General features: G+C 36.5%; 1 protein-coding gene across 1 annotated transcript in view; it reads left to right on the top strand.

Annotated features, from left to right (window-relative positions):
* Window positions 1-17,078, top strand: part of LOC150084857 (muscle-specific protein 300 kDa-like) — a 437,962-nt gene that overhangs the window by 228,132 nt on the left and 192,752 nt on the right. Inside the window, exons 8-9 of the mRNA XM_090376370.1 lie at window positions 4,139-4,335; window positions 14,746-14,963. Coding sequence (XP_090232496.1) covers window positions 4,139-4,335; window positions 14,746-14,963 — 415 coding nt within the window. The remainder of the gene's footprint in view (window positions 1-4,138; window positions 4,336-14,745; window positions 14,964-17,078) is intronic.

The following is a 17,078-nucleotide window of genomic DNA, read 5'->3' as shown; positions in this document are numbered from 1 at the left end:
GAGTTCTTTATTTATGTAAACTCTAGAAGGAAGGGGATGAATCAGATTGGTCCACTTGATATTGATGGGTCAAGTGTTGATGATCCTGCTCAGGTAGCTAACAAACTAAATGAATATTTTGCATCGACATTCACACAGGAGGAGTAATTCAGCAAGGGGAATGCCAGAGGTGTATTCAACTCTAGCAGTAAGCTACAGAATCTTGAAATAACTGGGAGTGAAGTGGAGGAGAAACTGTTGAAGATAAACACAAGAAAGGCACCCGGTGTGGATGGGATCTATCCAGTTATATTAAAGGAGGCAGCAAAGGAAGTAAGCAAACCCTTAGCTATAATTATGAGAGCTTCCTTGGACTCAGGGGAGGTACCCATAGACTGGAAATGTGCAAATGTGACCCCAATTCACAAAGGAGGATCAAAGGCTGACACAAGTAATTATAGACCTGTGAGCTTAACTTCTGTTCCAGGAAAATTAATGGAGGCACTGGCTAAAGAAGCACTGCAGGATCATTTAGACAAGACTTCAGTTATAGCTCCGACACAGCATGGTTTTGTTAAGGGGAAGTCTTGCCTGACCAACTTGATTGGATACTATGATGCAGTCACAAAAGAACTGGATGCAGGGAATAGCTTTGATATTATATACTTGGATCTTAGAAAGGCTTTTGATACTGTTGCACATGGAAGACTGCTACACAAATTGGAGCAGTGTGACATTGGAGGCAAATTGCTGCTGTGGATAAAGGGGTGGTTGAGTGGGAGAAGACCGAGAGTGGTAATCAATGGACACTGCTCATCGTGGACTAATGTTATTAGTGGAGTCCCTCAGGGCTCAGTGTTGGGTCCATTATTGTTTTCTGTATTTATAAATGATATTGATGATGGTATATCAAGCTTAATGTCCAAGTTTGCAGATGATACAAAGGTTGGCAGGGTTGTCAAGGACACTACTGACACTATGCTGCTGCAACAGGATCTGGAAAGGTTGAGCAGATGGGCTGAGAGGTGGCAAATGAAGTTTAACATTGACAAATGTAAAGTACTACACATGGGAAACAGCAACCCCCCAGAGCAACGTATCAACTCTGTGGTACTACACTGACAGTGGTAGAGAATGAAAGGGACTTGGGGGTGGTTGTGCAGTCAGATATGAAGTTCTCTGAGCAGTGCAGACGGGCTGCAAGAGTAGCTCATGGAGTATTGTCAATGATATACAGGAATTTTTCCAGCAGGGATAAGGAGGTGATTATTCCATTGTATAAGGCAATGGTCAGGCCACACCTAGAGTACTGTATATAGGTCTGGAGGCCTCATTTCAAGAAGGATGTAGAGCTGGTGGAACGAGTACAGAGAAGGGCAACAAGATTAGTGAATGGAACAAAGGGGTGCTCTTACGAAGAAAGGCTTAAAGTTTGCAAATTACAGTGTCTGGAGACTAGGCATCGGCGAGTTGATCTGATAGAGGTGTATAAAGCCTTGAATGGTTTGAGCATGCTCAATGCTGATGGGATTCTTCCTCTAGCTCAGAAAAATCACCTGAGAGGGCATAAATTCAAATTGAGGAAAGACAGATGTAGGATAGATGTGCGGAAATTTGCCTTTAGCCAGCGGGTGGTTGGTTGGTGGAACAGACTCCCATCCCTTGTGGTGGAGGTTGATAGCCTAAATAAGTTTAAGGCTCAGCTGGACAGGTATTTTGAACGAACAGAGGGGTGAAGTGGAAGTGGGTGTTTTTTTTTTTTTTTTGGCTGATGCTGCATAAGCTTGCTTTCTTGCATCAAATGCCTCTACTAATGCTAATGCTAATGCTAATAACTGTGCAGTTTATGGTTATAAATAATGCTGAAGCATACATGTTAGGTGTTTTGCATCAGAAAACTTAGAAGTGCAAGCACAGGCGATGTTGGGTTCATCCATTGAACCAGAGAAGGATTCAACAATGGGACTTCCATAACTTCTACGATTGTGTCTTGTTCTACACTGCTTAAACAAAAGCATAAAAGCTTGGAGTTTGAAAACTTTCAAGTTAACATCTTATGATTAAGATTAAGGTTACACTTACTTAATTTATTGTGAATGGTTTCAATAAATTACATAGGAACAAGGTTCAATAAAGGCCATTCACAATTTTCATTTATTCCCTTACCGTTAATCTTAAAGCGATACTTACATCATTGTTTTAATTATTGACCGAAAGGAAATTTAAATAAAGAGAGAAATGCGCATGAACATTATTAATTTAAATATTGGTGCTCCGTAGCCAGGTGAGCAGCAGTGCGTAGCACACGCTTCTTGATTAGACCGGGTTCGAACCCGTGACCACCAAATACGGAGAATGCGGAAAGATCAGGGAATGACCACCGCATATTCCCTGAGCAATATGGCCTTAGTTGCCAATACTCCAAATAACAAAACAAAAAAAAATTTAAATATTCACCCAACAATCAATTCTCTTGTTGACCGTTTTCAACATTTTCACAGCAAAAAATTCGTTACTACTGATTCATATTGATAGGGGCGGCCAGATATCTCTAGCACACAGGTGGCTAACAGCCCAAAACCGGCCCTGTTCAAACTACTCACTTCCACAACACTAGATGGAGGTTTTTTTCAACAATTGTCCACCTGCTGGTTGATAGAAAATTTCAGCACATCAATTCTGCAACCATCCTTCCTCAATTTAATTCTTAACTATGTGCAAAAAATTTCCAATAAACCAATGTGAACAGTAAAGGTTAAAGAAGTGTACTTATTTTTAGAAAGAATGGGTAAAAAGAATGGGTCATTAAGTAAAATAAATAAATTTTACCCCCTGTTTTGAAAATTCCTTCTAATGTTTAAAACAGTGGTTAAAATTTATTACCCTCTGTTTATTAATAATTTTTTCTTCCCCAAAAAAAAAAAAAAAAAAAAATCTGGGAAATCTCTTAGACTCCACAGCTGCTACAGGGTTAAATTTATGCTCCTTAATGTATGTCTGAGTAAGAGTAAGGATTCTATCAACATTTAACTACTCAATTTGTTCAGAGCCTTAAATGCTTCAATCAGATCTCATCATACACATGTAGATGTCTAGTTTCCAAATGCTGCAGTTTGTGGAATTGGTCTTTCTTGGTAAGAGTACCCTTTTGTTCCCCTCACTAATCTAATTGCCCTTCTCTGAATCCTCTCAAACGGAACTGCAGCCTTCCTAAAATGAGGCTTCCAGACCTGTATGCAGTATTCAAGATTTGGCCTAATGATTGCCTTACACTAATCACCTCATAAATCCTGCTGGAAAAATTTCTGTATATCATTCATAAAATCCCATGAGCTGACCTAGTTCTTTTTTGTTCTCCACCATCCTGAGTGTGGTACCATACATTTGTTATGTTAGGCAGTTTAATCCTTCTAATCACAAAGGCACAAGAGAGAGAGGTGAAGAAGTTTTTACTTTTTATAAGTATTATCCAGTAGTGAATATGTGAACCTTATGGGTAAAGCATGACATTTCTAATATATGCAAATTGGCTGAGTGGGTATCTGAAAATGAGTATGTAACAGAGCAGAGCAGGTTATGTACCTTTTAGGAGGATGTAATTAATCATGACAGCCAGGTAGCATCCACAGTAGGCTTTTAAGAGATGATGAGATGCATCTTGCATATTGTGGATATACCTTGTCACTGGGTTATTTATGTTTTCACTATGCCTAATTATATACTAGTGAGACTTCAATAAGAGTTGGGACCAATCCTGACTCTTATTGGAGTCTCACTGGTAGATTAAGCCATTATCCAATTCCTGGATAATGGCTTAAAAAGCAGAATACTTCCCCATTGGAACTCTTTTTTATTTGGAATAGTGCAATACTGCTGCAACTTATGTCAAAGGTGCCTCCACAATATGAGATTGTTGCACTAAGTAGCAAACCTAGTTTGCTCATTGCTATGTATGTACATAGGCTGTGCCCTACTTATAGAAAAATGTTTTATCATTCTTGTAGCATGACATTTTATACCTTAAATTTATTATAGTTGTGGAAAGAAAGTGATATGATTTGTATTATACAACAAACGATCTTTTAAATATGACAATATTTGATTGTTATTAGCAAATTATTTTAAATGCACACCTTAATTTTTTTATTTTTTATTTTAGACGTTTTGGAATTCAGGTTAATGACTTTGGATCTAGCTGGAGAGATGGTATTGCATTCTTAGCTATTATTCATCGAATCCGTCCTGGTTTAGTAAATATGGATTTATTAAGGAATGCCTCAAATCGTGCTCGCCTTGAAACTGCCTTTAGGATAGCAGAAAATGAACTAGGTATTGCTAAGCTGTTGGATCCCGAAGGTGAATATAATAAAGATTTTAAATCTTTTGATTAATTGTAATTAATTTTACATACTAGTATTTTTAAAGGCTTAAGTTTTGCAAATTACAGTGTCTGGAGACTAGGCACCAGCGAGGTGATCTGATAGAGGTGTATAAAGCCTTGAATGGTTTAAGCATGCTCAATGCTGATGGGATTCTTCCTCTAGCTCAGAAAAATCACCTGAGAGGGCATAAATTCAAATTGAGGAAAGACAGAAGTAGGATAGACGTGCGGAAATTTGCCTTTAGCCAGCGGGTGGTTGGTTGGTGGAACAGACTGCCATCCCTTGTGGTGGAGGTTGATAGCCTAAATAAGTTTAAGGCTCAGCTGGACAGGTATTTTGAACAAACAGAGGGGTGAAGTGGAAGTGGTTTTTTTTTTTTTTTTTTTTGGCTGATGCTGCATAAGCTTGCTTTCTTGCATCAAATGCCTCTGCTAATGCTAATGCTAATTATTTAAGCTCTTAACTGTTACTCTGTTGTATTTTGCCTACCAAAAACAGAAAAACTTACAAATCTAAATATCTGTTAGAATTTAATCAGTGTGAATTTTGATATTCCTATAGTATAGTATTAACCTCTAATTTGCATCCTTAATTAATTGTTTTAATTGTAAAAGTATAACAATGAAAAAATTCTTTATTAATTTTCTTTAGTTTGGTTTCCCATTTTTTGCCCACTTCACTGTTATGAAACTTGCATGAAACTGGCAACCTTGTTATGAAACTGGCAGTCTGCAATTTTTATTTATTTAATTTATTTGTAGTATTAGCATTAGCATTAGTAGAGACATATGATGCAAGAAAGCAAGCTTATACAGCATCAGCCAAAAAAAAAAAAAAAGAAAAAAAATCTTCTTCCCATTTCACCCATCTATTTGCTCCAAGTGTTTGTCTAGTTCTGCCTTGAATTTATTTAAGCTTCAACTTCTACAACAGATGGGAGTTTGTTCCAGCAATCAACCACCTGCTGGCTAAAGGCAAACTTCTGCACATTTATTCTACAACAGTCTTTCCTCAATTTGAATTTATGTCCCCACAGGCAATTAATCTGGGCAAGAGGAAGAATCCCATCAACGTTGAGCATGTTCAAACCATTCAAGATCTTATACACTTCAATCAGATCACCTCGCAGGTCCTGAGTCCCTAGACACTGTAATTTCCCAAATTTAAGCCTTTCTTTGTAAGAGCAACTCTTTGTTCCATTCACTAATGTTGTTGCCCTTTTCTGTACTCGCTCCAGCAGCAGCTCTACATCCTTCCTAAAATGAGACCTCCAGACCTGTATACAGTACTCAAGGTTTAGCCTGACCATTGCCTTATACAAGGGAATAGCCATCTTCTTTTCCCAGCTAGAAAAATTCCTGTATATCATTGACAAGACACCATGAGTTACTCTTGCATACTGTCTGCACTGCTCAGAAAACTTCATATCTGACTGCACAATTACCCCCAGGTCGTTTTCATTCTCTACGACCCTCAGTGTAGTACCACACAGTTGATACATTACTCTGGGTTTACTGCTACCCATATGCAGTACTTTACATTTGTCAATGTGAAACTTCAGTTGCCACCTCTCAGACCATCTGCTCAACTTTTCTAGATCCTATTGCAGTAGCATACTGTCATTAGTGTCATTAACAACTCTGCCAACCTTCATATCATCTGTGAACTTAGACATTAAGCCTGATATACCACCATCAATATCATAAATAAATACAGAAAACAAAAATGGATCCAACACTGAACCCTGGGAGACTCCGCTAATAACATTAGTCCACGAAGAGCAGTGTCCATTGATTACCACTCTCTATCTTCTTCCACTCAACCATCCCTTTATCCATAGCAGAAATTTGCCTCCAATGCCACACTACTCCAATTTGTGCAGCAGTCTTCCATGTGCAACAGTATCAAAAGCCTTCCTAAGATATGATATCAAAATTATTCTTTGCACCCAGTTCCTTTGTGACCATATCATAGTATCCAATCAAATTGGTCAGACAAGACTTCCCCTTAACAAATGCTGTGTCTGAACTATAACTGAAGTCTTGTCTAGATGATCCTGCAGTGCTTCTTTAATTAGTGCCTCCATTACTTTCCCTGGAACAGAAGTTAAACTAACAGGTCTGTAATTACTTGTATCACCCTTTGATCCTCCTTTATGAATCTGGGTCAAATTTGCACATCTCCAGTCAATGGGTTCCCCTCCCTGAGTCCAAGGAAGCTCTCATAATTATAGCTAAAAGTTCACTTACTTCCTTTGCTGCCTCCTTTAATATAACTGGATAGATCTCATCCACACCAAATGTCTTTCTTATGTTTATCTTCAACAATTTCTCTTCCAATTTGCTCTGAGTTTTTACAAAATCATTTAGCTCACTTCTAGAGTTTAATACACCTCTGGCATTCCCCTCTCTGAATAACTACTCATGTGTAAATGTAGATGCAAAATACTCATCCAGTTTGTTACTTACCTGAGCAGGATCATCAACAGTTGAACCATCGATATCAAGTGGACTAATCTGATTCATCCCCTTCCTTCTAGAGTTTACATAAGTAAAGAAATCTTTGCTGTTTTCCTCTGCATCCTTTGCCAAAAATTTCTCGTAATCTGCCTTTGCCTGCCTAACCTCCTTTGTGACTTTATTATGGACCAGCTTATATCTACTATAGGCTTCTGTATCACCTGTTAATTTATATTTATCCAATGAATTTTTCTTCTCTGTCACAAGTATCATTAGTTCATCTGACATCCATTGAGGCCTAAACCTTGAACAGTATTTCTTAGTTGTTATGAAAAGCATAGTAGCTTTCAAGGTTAATCCTTTGAATGCTTCCCATTTAGAATTTGCTGTTGGTGACATCATCAGATGGTCCCATTGTTTAGAATTTAAAAACTGTCTCAGACCACCGTAGTCACCTTTACGAAAGCGAAAACCCTTTCCTTTATCCCTGATGATAATTAAATCTTTAAGTAAATCCCGCATCAGTACACTGTGATCACTGCCACGTAGTGGTTCCTTTATCTGGAGATTCTTAATGCATGAAGAATCACTACTGATAATTAGATCAAGAGTATTACTCCCTCTAGTTGCCTCTAGAACATGCTGCTGTAGAAAACAATCATCCAATAAATCTACAAAAGCCTTGCAAGTGTGTGAGTGACCAACTCACAAATTCCAGTCAATATCTGGGAAATTAAAATCCCCCATTATAAGACTCTCTGATTTACTGGCCCACTCTATTTTTATGTACAGTTGTTCATTATACTCATCAGAGTCATTAGGCCTATAATACATTCCTACTCTCAATTTTGCTTTCCCTGCGCTTATGTCACACCAAATTGACTCGACACTGCACTGTTCACTCATGTCAACTGGCTGCATTTCCTTAGATTTTACGTGTTTCTTAACTAATAGCATAACCCCTCCTCCCTTCCTATCCTTCCTGTACACATTGTACTTCCCAAATTCTAATTCTGCAGTCCTTATATCTGTGTGATACCACGTCTCTGATATTCCAACAATATCTGCCTTTGATGTTTTGACCAACACCTCAAAGTTATCAAATTTATTTACCAAACTCCTAGAATTGGTGTAGACGCAAGTATACATGCCCCTGTTCCTATTCTTAGCTATCTTAACACAGCCCATGTATTTTCTTGTTCTGCAATGACTCCCAGCAGTCTCTGATATCCTTCGTGCCTTGTTTTCCAGACTGCTGCTCATTCCAGTAGAAGCAGTGCAAGAATCACTTTCACCTCTGCCAGTGGCTACTGTTAATCTATAAGTTCACGTATTCCCCCCAAGCTAGTAGTTTTCTGATCCACCTAACACTGCCTCGAGAGCAACAAATGTTCTTGCAGCCTTTCTATTTAAGTGTATCCCATCGATCCCTGTAGAAGCAGCTCCTGTTAACAAGCACAGACCAGACTGAGAAAAATTCTACCCCATGAGCCTTGCACACTACAGGTCCGAATTGATTGACAAGGCTCTCCTTTTATACTCCCTTCTGTCGTTTCTGGGTAGAAATTGAAACACTTTCAAAGTCAACCATAACTCACAGCTTTTTTCAACATTGATCTGTACTTGTTAAATAATTCCACCAGTCTCCTACTCTTAATATCATTAGTGCCGATATTAATGCCATGTAGAACAATATCACCTTTTGTGCCCTTTAAAGATGATATCTGCTCTACAATGTCATCAATCTTTGCTCAAAGAAGGCATACCCTGGTCCTGTTCCACCTATCCTTTTTGCACAATATATTCCCTGTTTCCCTGACTAGGTCATCTAGTAGCTGAGCTGGTCCCCCAGGAACAACTAGTTCCTTTGGGACCAGCACATTCTGTCTTGGGGATTGCCGATGTGTTGCCTGATGTCCAAGTGCAAGCTCTGGCATTGATGTAGGCAGCTGAGAGTTTGATGGGCCCATCAATTGAAATACTTATACAAATGGGATAATCATCTCCTATCTCTGCTGGCAAAATCCCTGTTTATCATTGACAAAACCCTATGCTACCCTGGCAGCCTAATGACGCTTCCAAACTTTAGACAAACCTCATTGAGCCTGGCCTGTCAGACCATGTTTCCCATCCTGCTAGGATGCCTATGAATATGGTTAACATAATTTATTTATTTGATAAATGTAATGTATGTTATTGAATGATTAGTATAAATGGATGACATGAGCAAATGTTGCTGATTGCATGGGTGTAGGTGTATGTGAATGAGTACATGTTTTTGGGCACAGGAGTGTGTGTTCCTGCCTTGGCTCAGTTCTATTGAGCTTGGCCATGGGCACTAGTTTGTGTGGGTATTTGTATGAATGACAAGGAGTGTGTATCAGGGGCATCTACCCTATTCTTCAAGCTCTCATATAGGCCCATAACAACACTGAGTTGCACATGATTTCCTGACGCTCCTTACATTGAGCACACACAAAGATTCCCCTTGGCAATATCATGTCCCATTCCCAATTTCTCCACAAACATCAAACAAGCAGTACATTTCAAAAATCTGTGATTCAGTGGACAACTACCCCCCCCCCCCCCAAATCTCCTCTGAGCCACAACACTCCCACTTGCTTGAGCCTTTTGCTTTGCTGCTCTAGTCTGAGCCATGATTTCGATTCAATTTCAGTTTCAATACAATTAAAAATATAACACTAAACTTATATCCCAATGCAGTTATAACACTGTATACAGTCAGATCTCTATATAATGAAATTGATCATTCCCTTGAAAAAATTCATTATACAGAAATTTTGGGCTAAGGTAAAGAAAGCCAACACGAGAACAATGAGAAAAGTTGGATAACTTATGTGGAAAATTAGTTTCGACACCGGACTGTAGCACTGCTCGCTCGGTAAACAGACAGTAGGTGTTATCCGTCTGGAGCCGAAATCAAGAAGGATATATTGATTGACAGGTAGGCATGGCAAACGATGAAATGATTGGTGGTGGGTGTGACAGACGAGAAGCTACTGTGTAGTCATTGGTTGGCATTATAATGTGTATTTATGAGTAAAGAATGGTGCATAATAGTTTTGTGATGATTGGTAAACAAGTAATAGTGGCGATGGATCTTTTAAAGATGGAAGAAATTTGTAAAGAAAATAAAATGTTGGTTTATGAAAACTAAATTAATAATAGTTTCATTCCATTCATTTTTATGTTCTTCATTATGTTTTTTTTTCATTAAAAGCAGATTTTTGAAGTTCGTGAATGTTTTTACTATATTGTTGATTTAGGTTTTATTACGAAAAAAGGAAAAGGTTTCTCTATTTTTTGTTATATTTCATAACCTGACCTTAAATGGTAGGTTGGAAATAATAGAAAAGGTTTCCTTATATTTCGTGACCTAACCTTAAACATTAGGTTAGGAAATAATAGGAAAAGAAAGAAAGATTCTTTTTATATATACATGTGTATTTATATATAGCGAATAGCTATTGAGGTGTTGATTGACATTACGATGCATGTGTATCTGCACGAGTGTCTTAAAAAATAAAAGTGCAGTAATAAAAAATTATTTATTAATAAACAATTTCTGTGCTAGTCGACCCATGATTCTAAAAAAAAAAGGTTAGGTTATCCCCTCCATTTCGGGAGGGGTGCAAGCTCCCATGGGATTCAAGTGGAAGTAACCTGACCTTTTTTCACCATTATGGCAAGCGGCGATTAGGGCAAGTTACCATTAGTACTTCTGAGTTACAGGATACTGAACCGATGTTATCGGGTGTTGTGTTCGCGCACCAATCAGCACATTGTTTGCCACGCCTACCTGTCAATCAATATATCGTTCTCGACTTGCTCCAGACCAATAACACCTACCGTCTGTTTACCAAGCGAGCAGTGCTAGAGTACAGTATCTGGAAACTAATTTTCCGCGTAAGTTGTCCGATGTTTCTCGTCATTCTCGTGTTGGCTTTCTTTACCTTCGCCAAATTTTGTTATAAAGAAATATGACCTTTTCAACAGTGAAAAATACTGTAAATTCAGAAATATGGTAAAAGATGGGAAAGAAGTGGGAATGAATAAATTTAAAAACATTTTAAAACAATTTATTAATTCATACATATTAAGAAATGACTGCTTACATGATGCACACAATTTATTAGTACTCTTTTACGAATTCTGTCATAAACTATTTGGTTATTTTTTGTTGTACACTGGATTCTACTGTACACCGTTCATAAAATGTTAGCATTTGTTTAAACTTTAAACACAGATATATTTTCTGTTATATTTTCTTTCCATTGAAGGCCTTGATGCAAAGTTTCAAATGCTGCCAACATTTGTTTGGAAGATTTAATATTGCCCTCATTTTCATTCAACTCATCATCGATATTGGTTCTTTAAATATGCTCCAAAATGTTGTTTTCAGCTACTATGACATCATTATCAACTCTAAAAATTCGTCAAGAACAAATTCTCCACTGATCAAATCTCGCTTGGAACTCTTTTCAAGATTGCTCAGTGTCTTCTAGTAGTTTATCCCTCTCATCTCTGTTAATTAGCATTTTAGCAAAACCTGCTTTTTGCAAAACAATTCTTAGTCATTGTTTCCACCACATCTTGACTCCACACTTTTGCCAACTCTGATATGCACATCCACAAATCTTTAACAGAATATATAGGTTGGTTGGTTTCTATTCTCAGTATAATTTTTTTCAGTATGCACCTTCGGTAGTGCATTTTCAAATTCTTAATAATGCCTTGGTCCATTGGCTGCAGTTAAGACAAATTATTTAGAAGGAAGAAACAAGCTTCACAGTTGTAAGTTTCAAAATTACTGAGTGAAGGTTGGCAGAGCAGTTGTTAATAATCAACGTGATTTTTCTGTTTTCTTTCGTCATCGTTCTGTCGAAATTTAAAATCCACTGCTCAAAAAGTTCGCTTGTCATTCAAGGTCTTTTGTTGTAGTTGTAGTTCAACTCTAAAGACTTTATTCCTTTGAAACATCAGGGTTATTTACTTTTTCCTATTACCAAAAGCTTCATTACCAGCCATATTTGCAACCAAGAGTGTAATTCTCTCCTTACTATTTTTACCACATAAACATTTATCACCTTTAAAAGTCAGTGTCTTGTTCGGCAAACATTTAAAAAATAGACATGTTTCTTCAACATTGAATATGTTTTTGGGCTCATAGGCTTCTGTAATTTTTTCAAATTATTTCTTTCCAATGGGTACAGTCTTCTTCCATTTCAACACCACTTTCAACAGAAATAACTTTTTCAAGTAAGTCATGATGCTCTTTAAATTTGTCCAGCTAACCAGAACTGGCTTGGAATATTTTGTGTCCCAGAAAACATGCATACTCCCTAGCCTTTTCTTTTATTAATAGCCTTGAGATTGGCATGTTTTGGTCTCGAATCAACTTCATTCACTTAAAAACTGCTTCATCTACATCTTCTCAAAGGTATAATTTTGCACACTTCCAACTGGATCCCACTTCCTCAGATAGTTTGAGAATAGAAACAGGGTTTTTCAGAATGGTTGTTGTTGTTGTTGTTTGGTTTTTAGGAGCATTAGCAACTAAGGCCATATTGCTCCGGGGATATTCGGTGGTCATTTTCTGACCTTTCTGCATCCTCCGTATTTAGTGGTGACGGGCTCGAACCCCGGTCTAATCAAGAAGCATGTGCTACCTACTGCACTCCTTCCCACCTGGCTACGGAGGTGCCTTTCAGAATGGTTGACACACTACTACCAGGTACATCAAATTTTTAAACAATTTCTTTCTTTTTTTTTTTTAACTCTGTGATCTACACTATTAAGCACTTCCACTTTTTCACACTACACTCAAGGATTTCCTCTTAGACACTGTAAGGTTACTTGCACAGCAGTTAAAACAAAGCTGAAATTAGGGACCACTTGTAACTGCCATGTAAACAGAGACAGGTGAAATTTAGTGAAAGCGTGGATGACTCATTTCTTCGAAACAACAGATGAATTTCCGAGATAAAGGAAAATCTCTCTCTCCTAATTCTCTAATAGGATGCTTACGGTAGAAAATAGGTTGACCAGAGCCACTGCCCACGTCAGGAATATGCTTTAATCTTTGCCAATGGCTGTGGACAGCTGACCAGTGGGACTTCTCGGCATAGCAGAGTATAAGTTGTATAGGTTTTACTTCTGTTTAGCCATTGCTGATCCACTGCTGGGCAAATGCCTCTCCCAAACTTCCATCTTTTTCTGGAATTAAAGCCTTTAGCTATTAAAAGCTAAAGAGATTAATGCTTAATCCTTTTAGCTCTTAATTCATGCTTTCAACAGCATCAGCTTTATTGTCTAAAGGCAAGAGGTGCGAACAATGCATACCCAGGTCTCTCGAAATCAGTTCGTTATACGGAAACTATTTTTAGTGTAACGACGAAGGGGAAATCAAAAAAGTTTTCTACATAGAAAATTTCGCTATATGGAAGTTCGTTAAAAAGAGGTCCGACTGTATATATATATATATTTCAGTTTCGAGTTTTATCTCCAACCGAGTTGCGTTATATGAATTTCATAACTCCTATCAAGTTATATGTATTAACTTATAACGTGGCATTGGTAAAACCTAAGTTGTTATATGTATTAACTTATAACGTGGCATTGGTAAAACCTAAGTTGTTATATGTATTAAGCTAAAAAATTATGTTTGTAAAATCCAAGTAGTTATAATAGATAATAAATTTAACTATCTATTGCCACCCACGTGGTTCGAACTCTCATTCTAGCTATCTATGCCAAAATCACTGATTCTAAAAGCTCTACGAATATTACCGTTGTACGTTACTAGCTACATGACAAGTTAAATTATTAAATCACATAAGTAGTGCTATAATTTATAATCCTCTGCTGATACTGATTACACTGCTAGAAATTTCGTAGAACTACCAATATCTGCTGTATCAATATGAAAAAAATGGTTGCAGATTTGAATGCTATTGTCAATACAATACCAGCAGAAATCGACTGTGGTTTCTATGATATTACAAGGTCAAGTAAAGAATAAATGCACCAATTTAATCAGAAAATTACAAAAAAATGCTATACTACTAAATTTAAATCAAAAGTTATACAAAAACAATAAATTTCAAATTGTTAAATAAAAAAAATCCACTTAGCAGCTTTGAATACATCTGGCTCCCACTAGCCTGATCAGCAGAATCCTATCCTTTGAGACTAATAGGACTGTTTCTAATAATGATTTTTGATTCTATTGTAATGTTGGAATTAGGAGTAGAATTTTACAGTTTCCAATTCAAAACTGTTTCATGCCTTTTCCCCCCAGAAAACTGATTATGTATAAAATTCATTAGTCCCTGTTGATGGATTTGAATTTGGTGTGCCAGCTAGAGGGTTAATATCCTTCAGTCCTACAGAGTGTTGGAAGCAGGATCTGTTTTTCTGTATGATTGTGCAATTGAAAAATAAATACTGTATTAACAGAACCTTTTCATATGGTGGGAAGGGTTGCAGTATTTTCTAGTTTGATTCAGTCACTTCAAAGTCTTCACATGATCCTGATTACATGTATTAATCAAGGCTGAGCATTATTTCATTTTCTGTAACCAATAACCATAGCAAACATAAGTGATTTTATACCACAGTGGTATATATTTGATGTATGCATACTCTGGGGCATGCACTCTGAAAATTTCACCAAAATTTTTTAAAGATTAAATTATGTTGATTATATACAATTATTTTATTTATTTTAGAGAATCCAGTAATTCTTAACATTGATAAAAGTGTACTTAGTATTAATAATTATAATAAATTTATTTATCATCCTCTAGTCTACAGAGATGATAGTTTAATTGTTCACTAAAATGACTATTAGAATAAGATTTAAATGAAACCATATAATTCTAATTAAATTTCAATGATTACAGATGTGGATGTACCTCATCCAGATGAAAAATCAATCATGACTTATGTAGCTCAGTTTTTACACAAATATCCAGAAACATATGCCTCAGCTGATGTTGAAATGCCTTCATTAGCTCAAAAAATTGATGATATAGATGTTTTATGTTCATGGCTAGACAAAGCTGAATCTGTTCTTGGTTTAATAGACAAGCCCATTTCTGATCTTTCTTGGGAATATAAGGTAATGCTGCTAATTTTTAATTGGATTTTTTAAATAGATTTATGTGCGAAATAAGAAAATTATATATATTATATAAATTTATATTGCCAGTTTACCTTTCTCATTTGTAATTTAAATATATTAAAAAAATAAATTTCACAAAATAAATAAATATATAGATAAACATAGTTAAGTCTAGGGCAAACGTCTCCAATTATTAAAGCTATATAAAGTGCATTGTATATGTTTAATATAGCCTCTTTCTGTACAAAACTTTGAGCAAACTGTGTTTTCTTCTTTGTGCATTAATCTCATATTGTGTGGTCACTTTGTCACAAATTTCCTTGGTATTGCGCTAGTCTAAATAAAACAAACTACTCCAATGGAGAAATATATTTCTTTTTATTTAAAGTGTATGCCACCATCAAGACCTGGGTTTCAATTGATTGGAGACTCATTGGTGAGTAGGCACTGTGAAGATCCAAGCAATCTAGTGACGAGATATGTCCCCAATATATGAGATGCAAGATGGTGCAGTAAGTTACTTGCTGCACCATCTTATTAGTTTCACACTATAATTTAATTTGTCTCATTAGTTTCCCAACATAGTCTAATTTTATATGTACATCTAATGCTTAGTTAATGTATGCAGTATGTCCTTGGAAAACCATATGTTAACTGAATGCATGCTAACTGAACATTAATTTCCATTAAATTCATATAACTTGCTGAAATATGTTCCCAAAGATTTGCAAATAAAGTTGATTTTTTGTGTATACATTTTTTGTCAATCCATATTGTCAAGTCTTTCCATTTCCTTCATTATCCTGCTACACACATGAGTGGAAGTAGTTAGTAATGGTGTTAGTATTAGTATTTGCAAATGATACAAAAAAGCAAGCTTATACAGCATCGACCAAAAAAAACTACCTACCTCACTCGTCATCCTCTCCAAGAATTTGTGCAGTTCTTCCTCAAATTTATTCAAACTACTCACTTTCACAACAACAGATGGAAGATTTTTGCTACAGTCAACCACCTGCTGGCAGGAGAAAAACTTCTGCACATCTATCTTGCAACCAACCTTCCTCTATTTGAATTTATCCCTCTCAAGTGTGTAGTCTGAGCAAGAGAAAGAATGCCATCAATGTTGAGCTTACTCAATGTATTCAAGGTCTTAAACACCTCAATCAGATCTCCTTGCAGTTGCCTAGTTTGTGGATGCTGCAGTTTGCAGAACTGAAGCCTTTCTTTGTAAGAGCACCATTTTGTTCTCTTTAACAATCTCATTGCCCTTTTCTGCACTTGTTCTAGAAGATCTGCATCCTTCCTAAAATGAGGCCTCCAAAATCGTATATAGTTCTGAAGATGTGTCCTAACCATGACCTTGTACAAAGGGATAATCACTTCCTTATCTCCGCTAGAAACATTCATGTATATCAGAGACAAAATCCCATGAGCTGTCCTGGCAGCCTCTCTGCACTGTTCAGAGAACTGCACAGATATCCCCAGGTCTTTTTCATTTTCCACTATGTTGAGTGTAGTAATACACAGTTGGTGTGTCAATCTGGGATTACTGTTACCCATTTGCAGGACCTTGCATTTGTCATGTTAAACTTCAGCTGCCAATTCTCAACTCATTGGCCTAATTTTTCTAGATCTTGTTGCAGTAGCTTACCTTGATTACTGTCATTTACCACCCTGTCAACCTTTGTACCATCTGCAAACGTATTCATTAAGCCTGATATACCTTCATTGATATCATTAATAAATATTGAAAACAACAGTGGGGAACACCACTAAGAACATTAGTCCATGAAGAGGCCATCATTCTTCTCTTTCTTGGTGATTCCTCCTTTATCCATAGCAGTAACTTGTCTTTAATACCACATTGCTCCAGTTTGTACAGCAGTCTTTTATGTGAAACAGTATCAAAAGTCTTTCTGAAATTCAAGTATTTTTTATTATTATTTTTTGCCTTTGTATTATTTTGCATTTGTATTATTTTTTATTATTTTGCATTTGTATTATTTTTTATTATTTTGCATTTGTATTATTTTTTATTATTTTGCATTTGTATTATTTTTTATTATTTTATTATTTTGGTTCATAAATAAATGAAGAAAAACAATTTTG

The sequence above is a fragment of the Mastigoproctus giganteus genome, chromosome 6, assembly GCF_048544385.1.
Source record: "Mastigoproctus giganteus isolate SK-2022 chromosome 6, ASM4854438v1, whole genome shotgun sequence".
Lineage (NCBI taxonomy): Eukaryota > Metazoa > Arthropoda > Arachnida > Uropygi > Thelyphonidae > Mastigoproctus > Mastigoproctus giganteus.
Note: the sequence above shows the minus strand (reverse complement) of the source record. Positions and strands in the feature narration are given on the sequence as shown.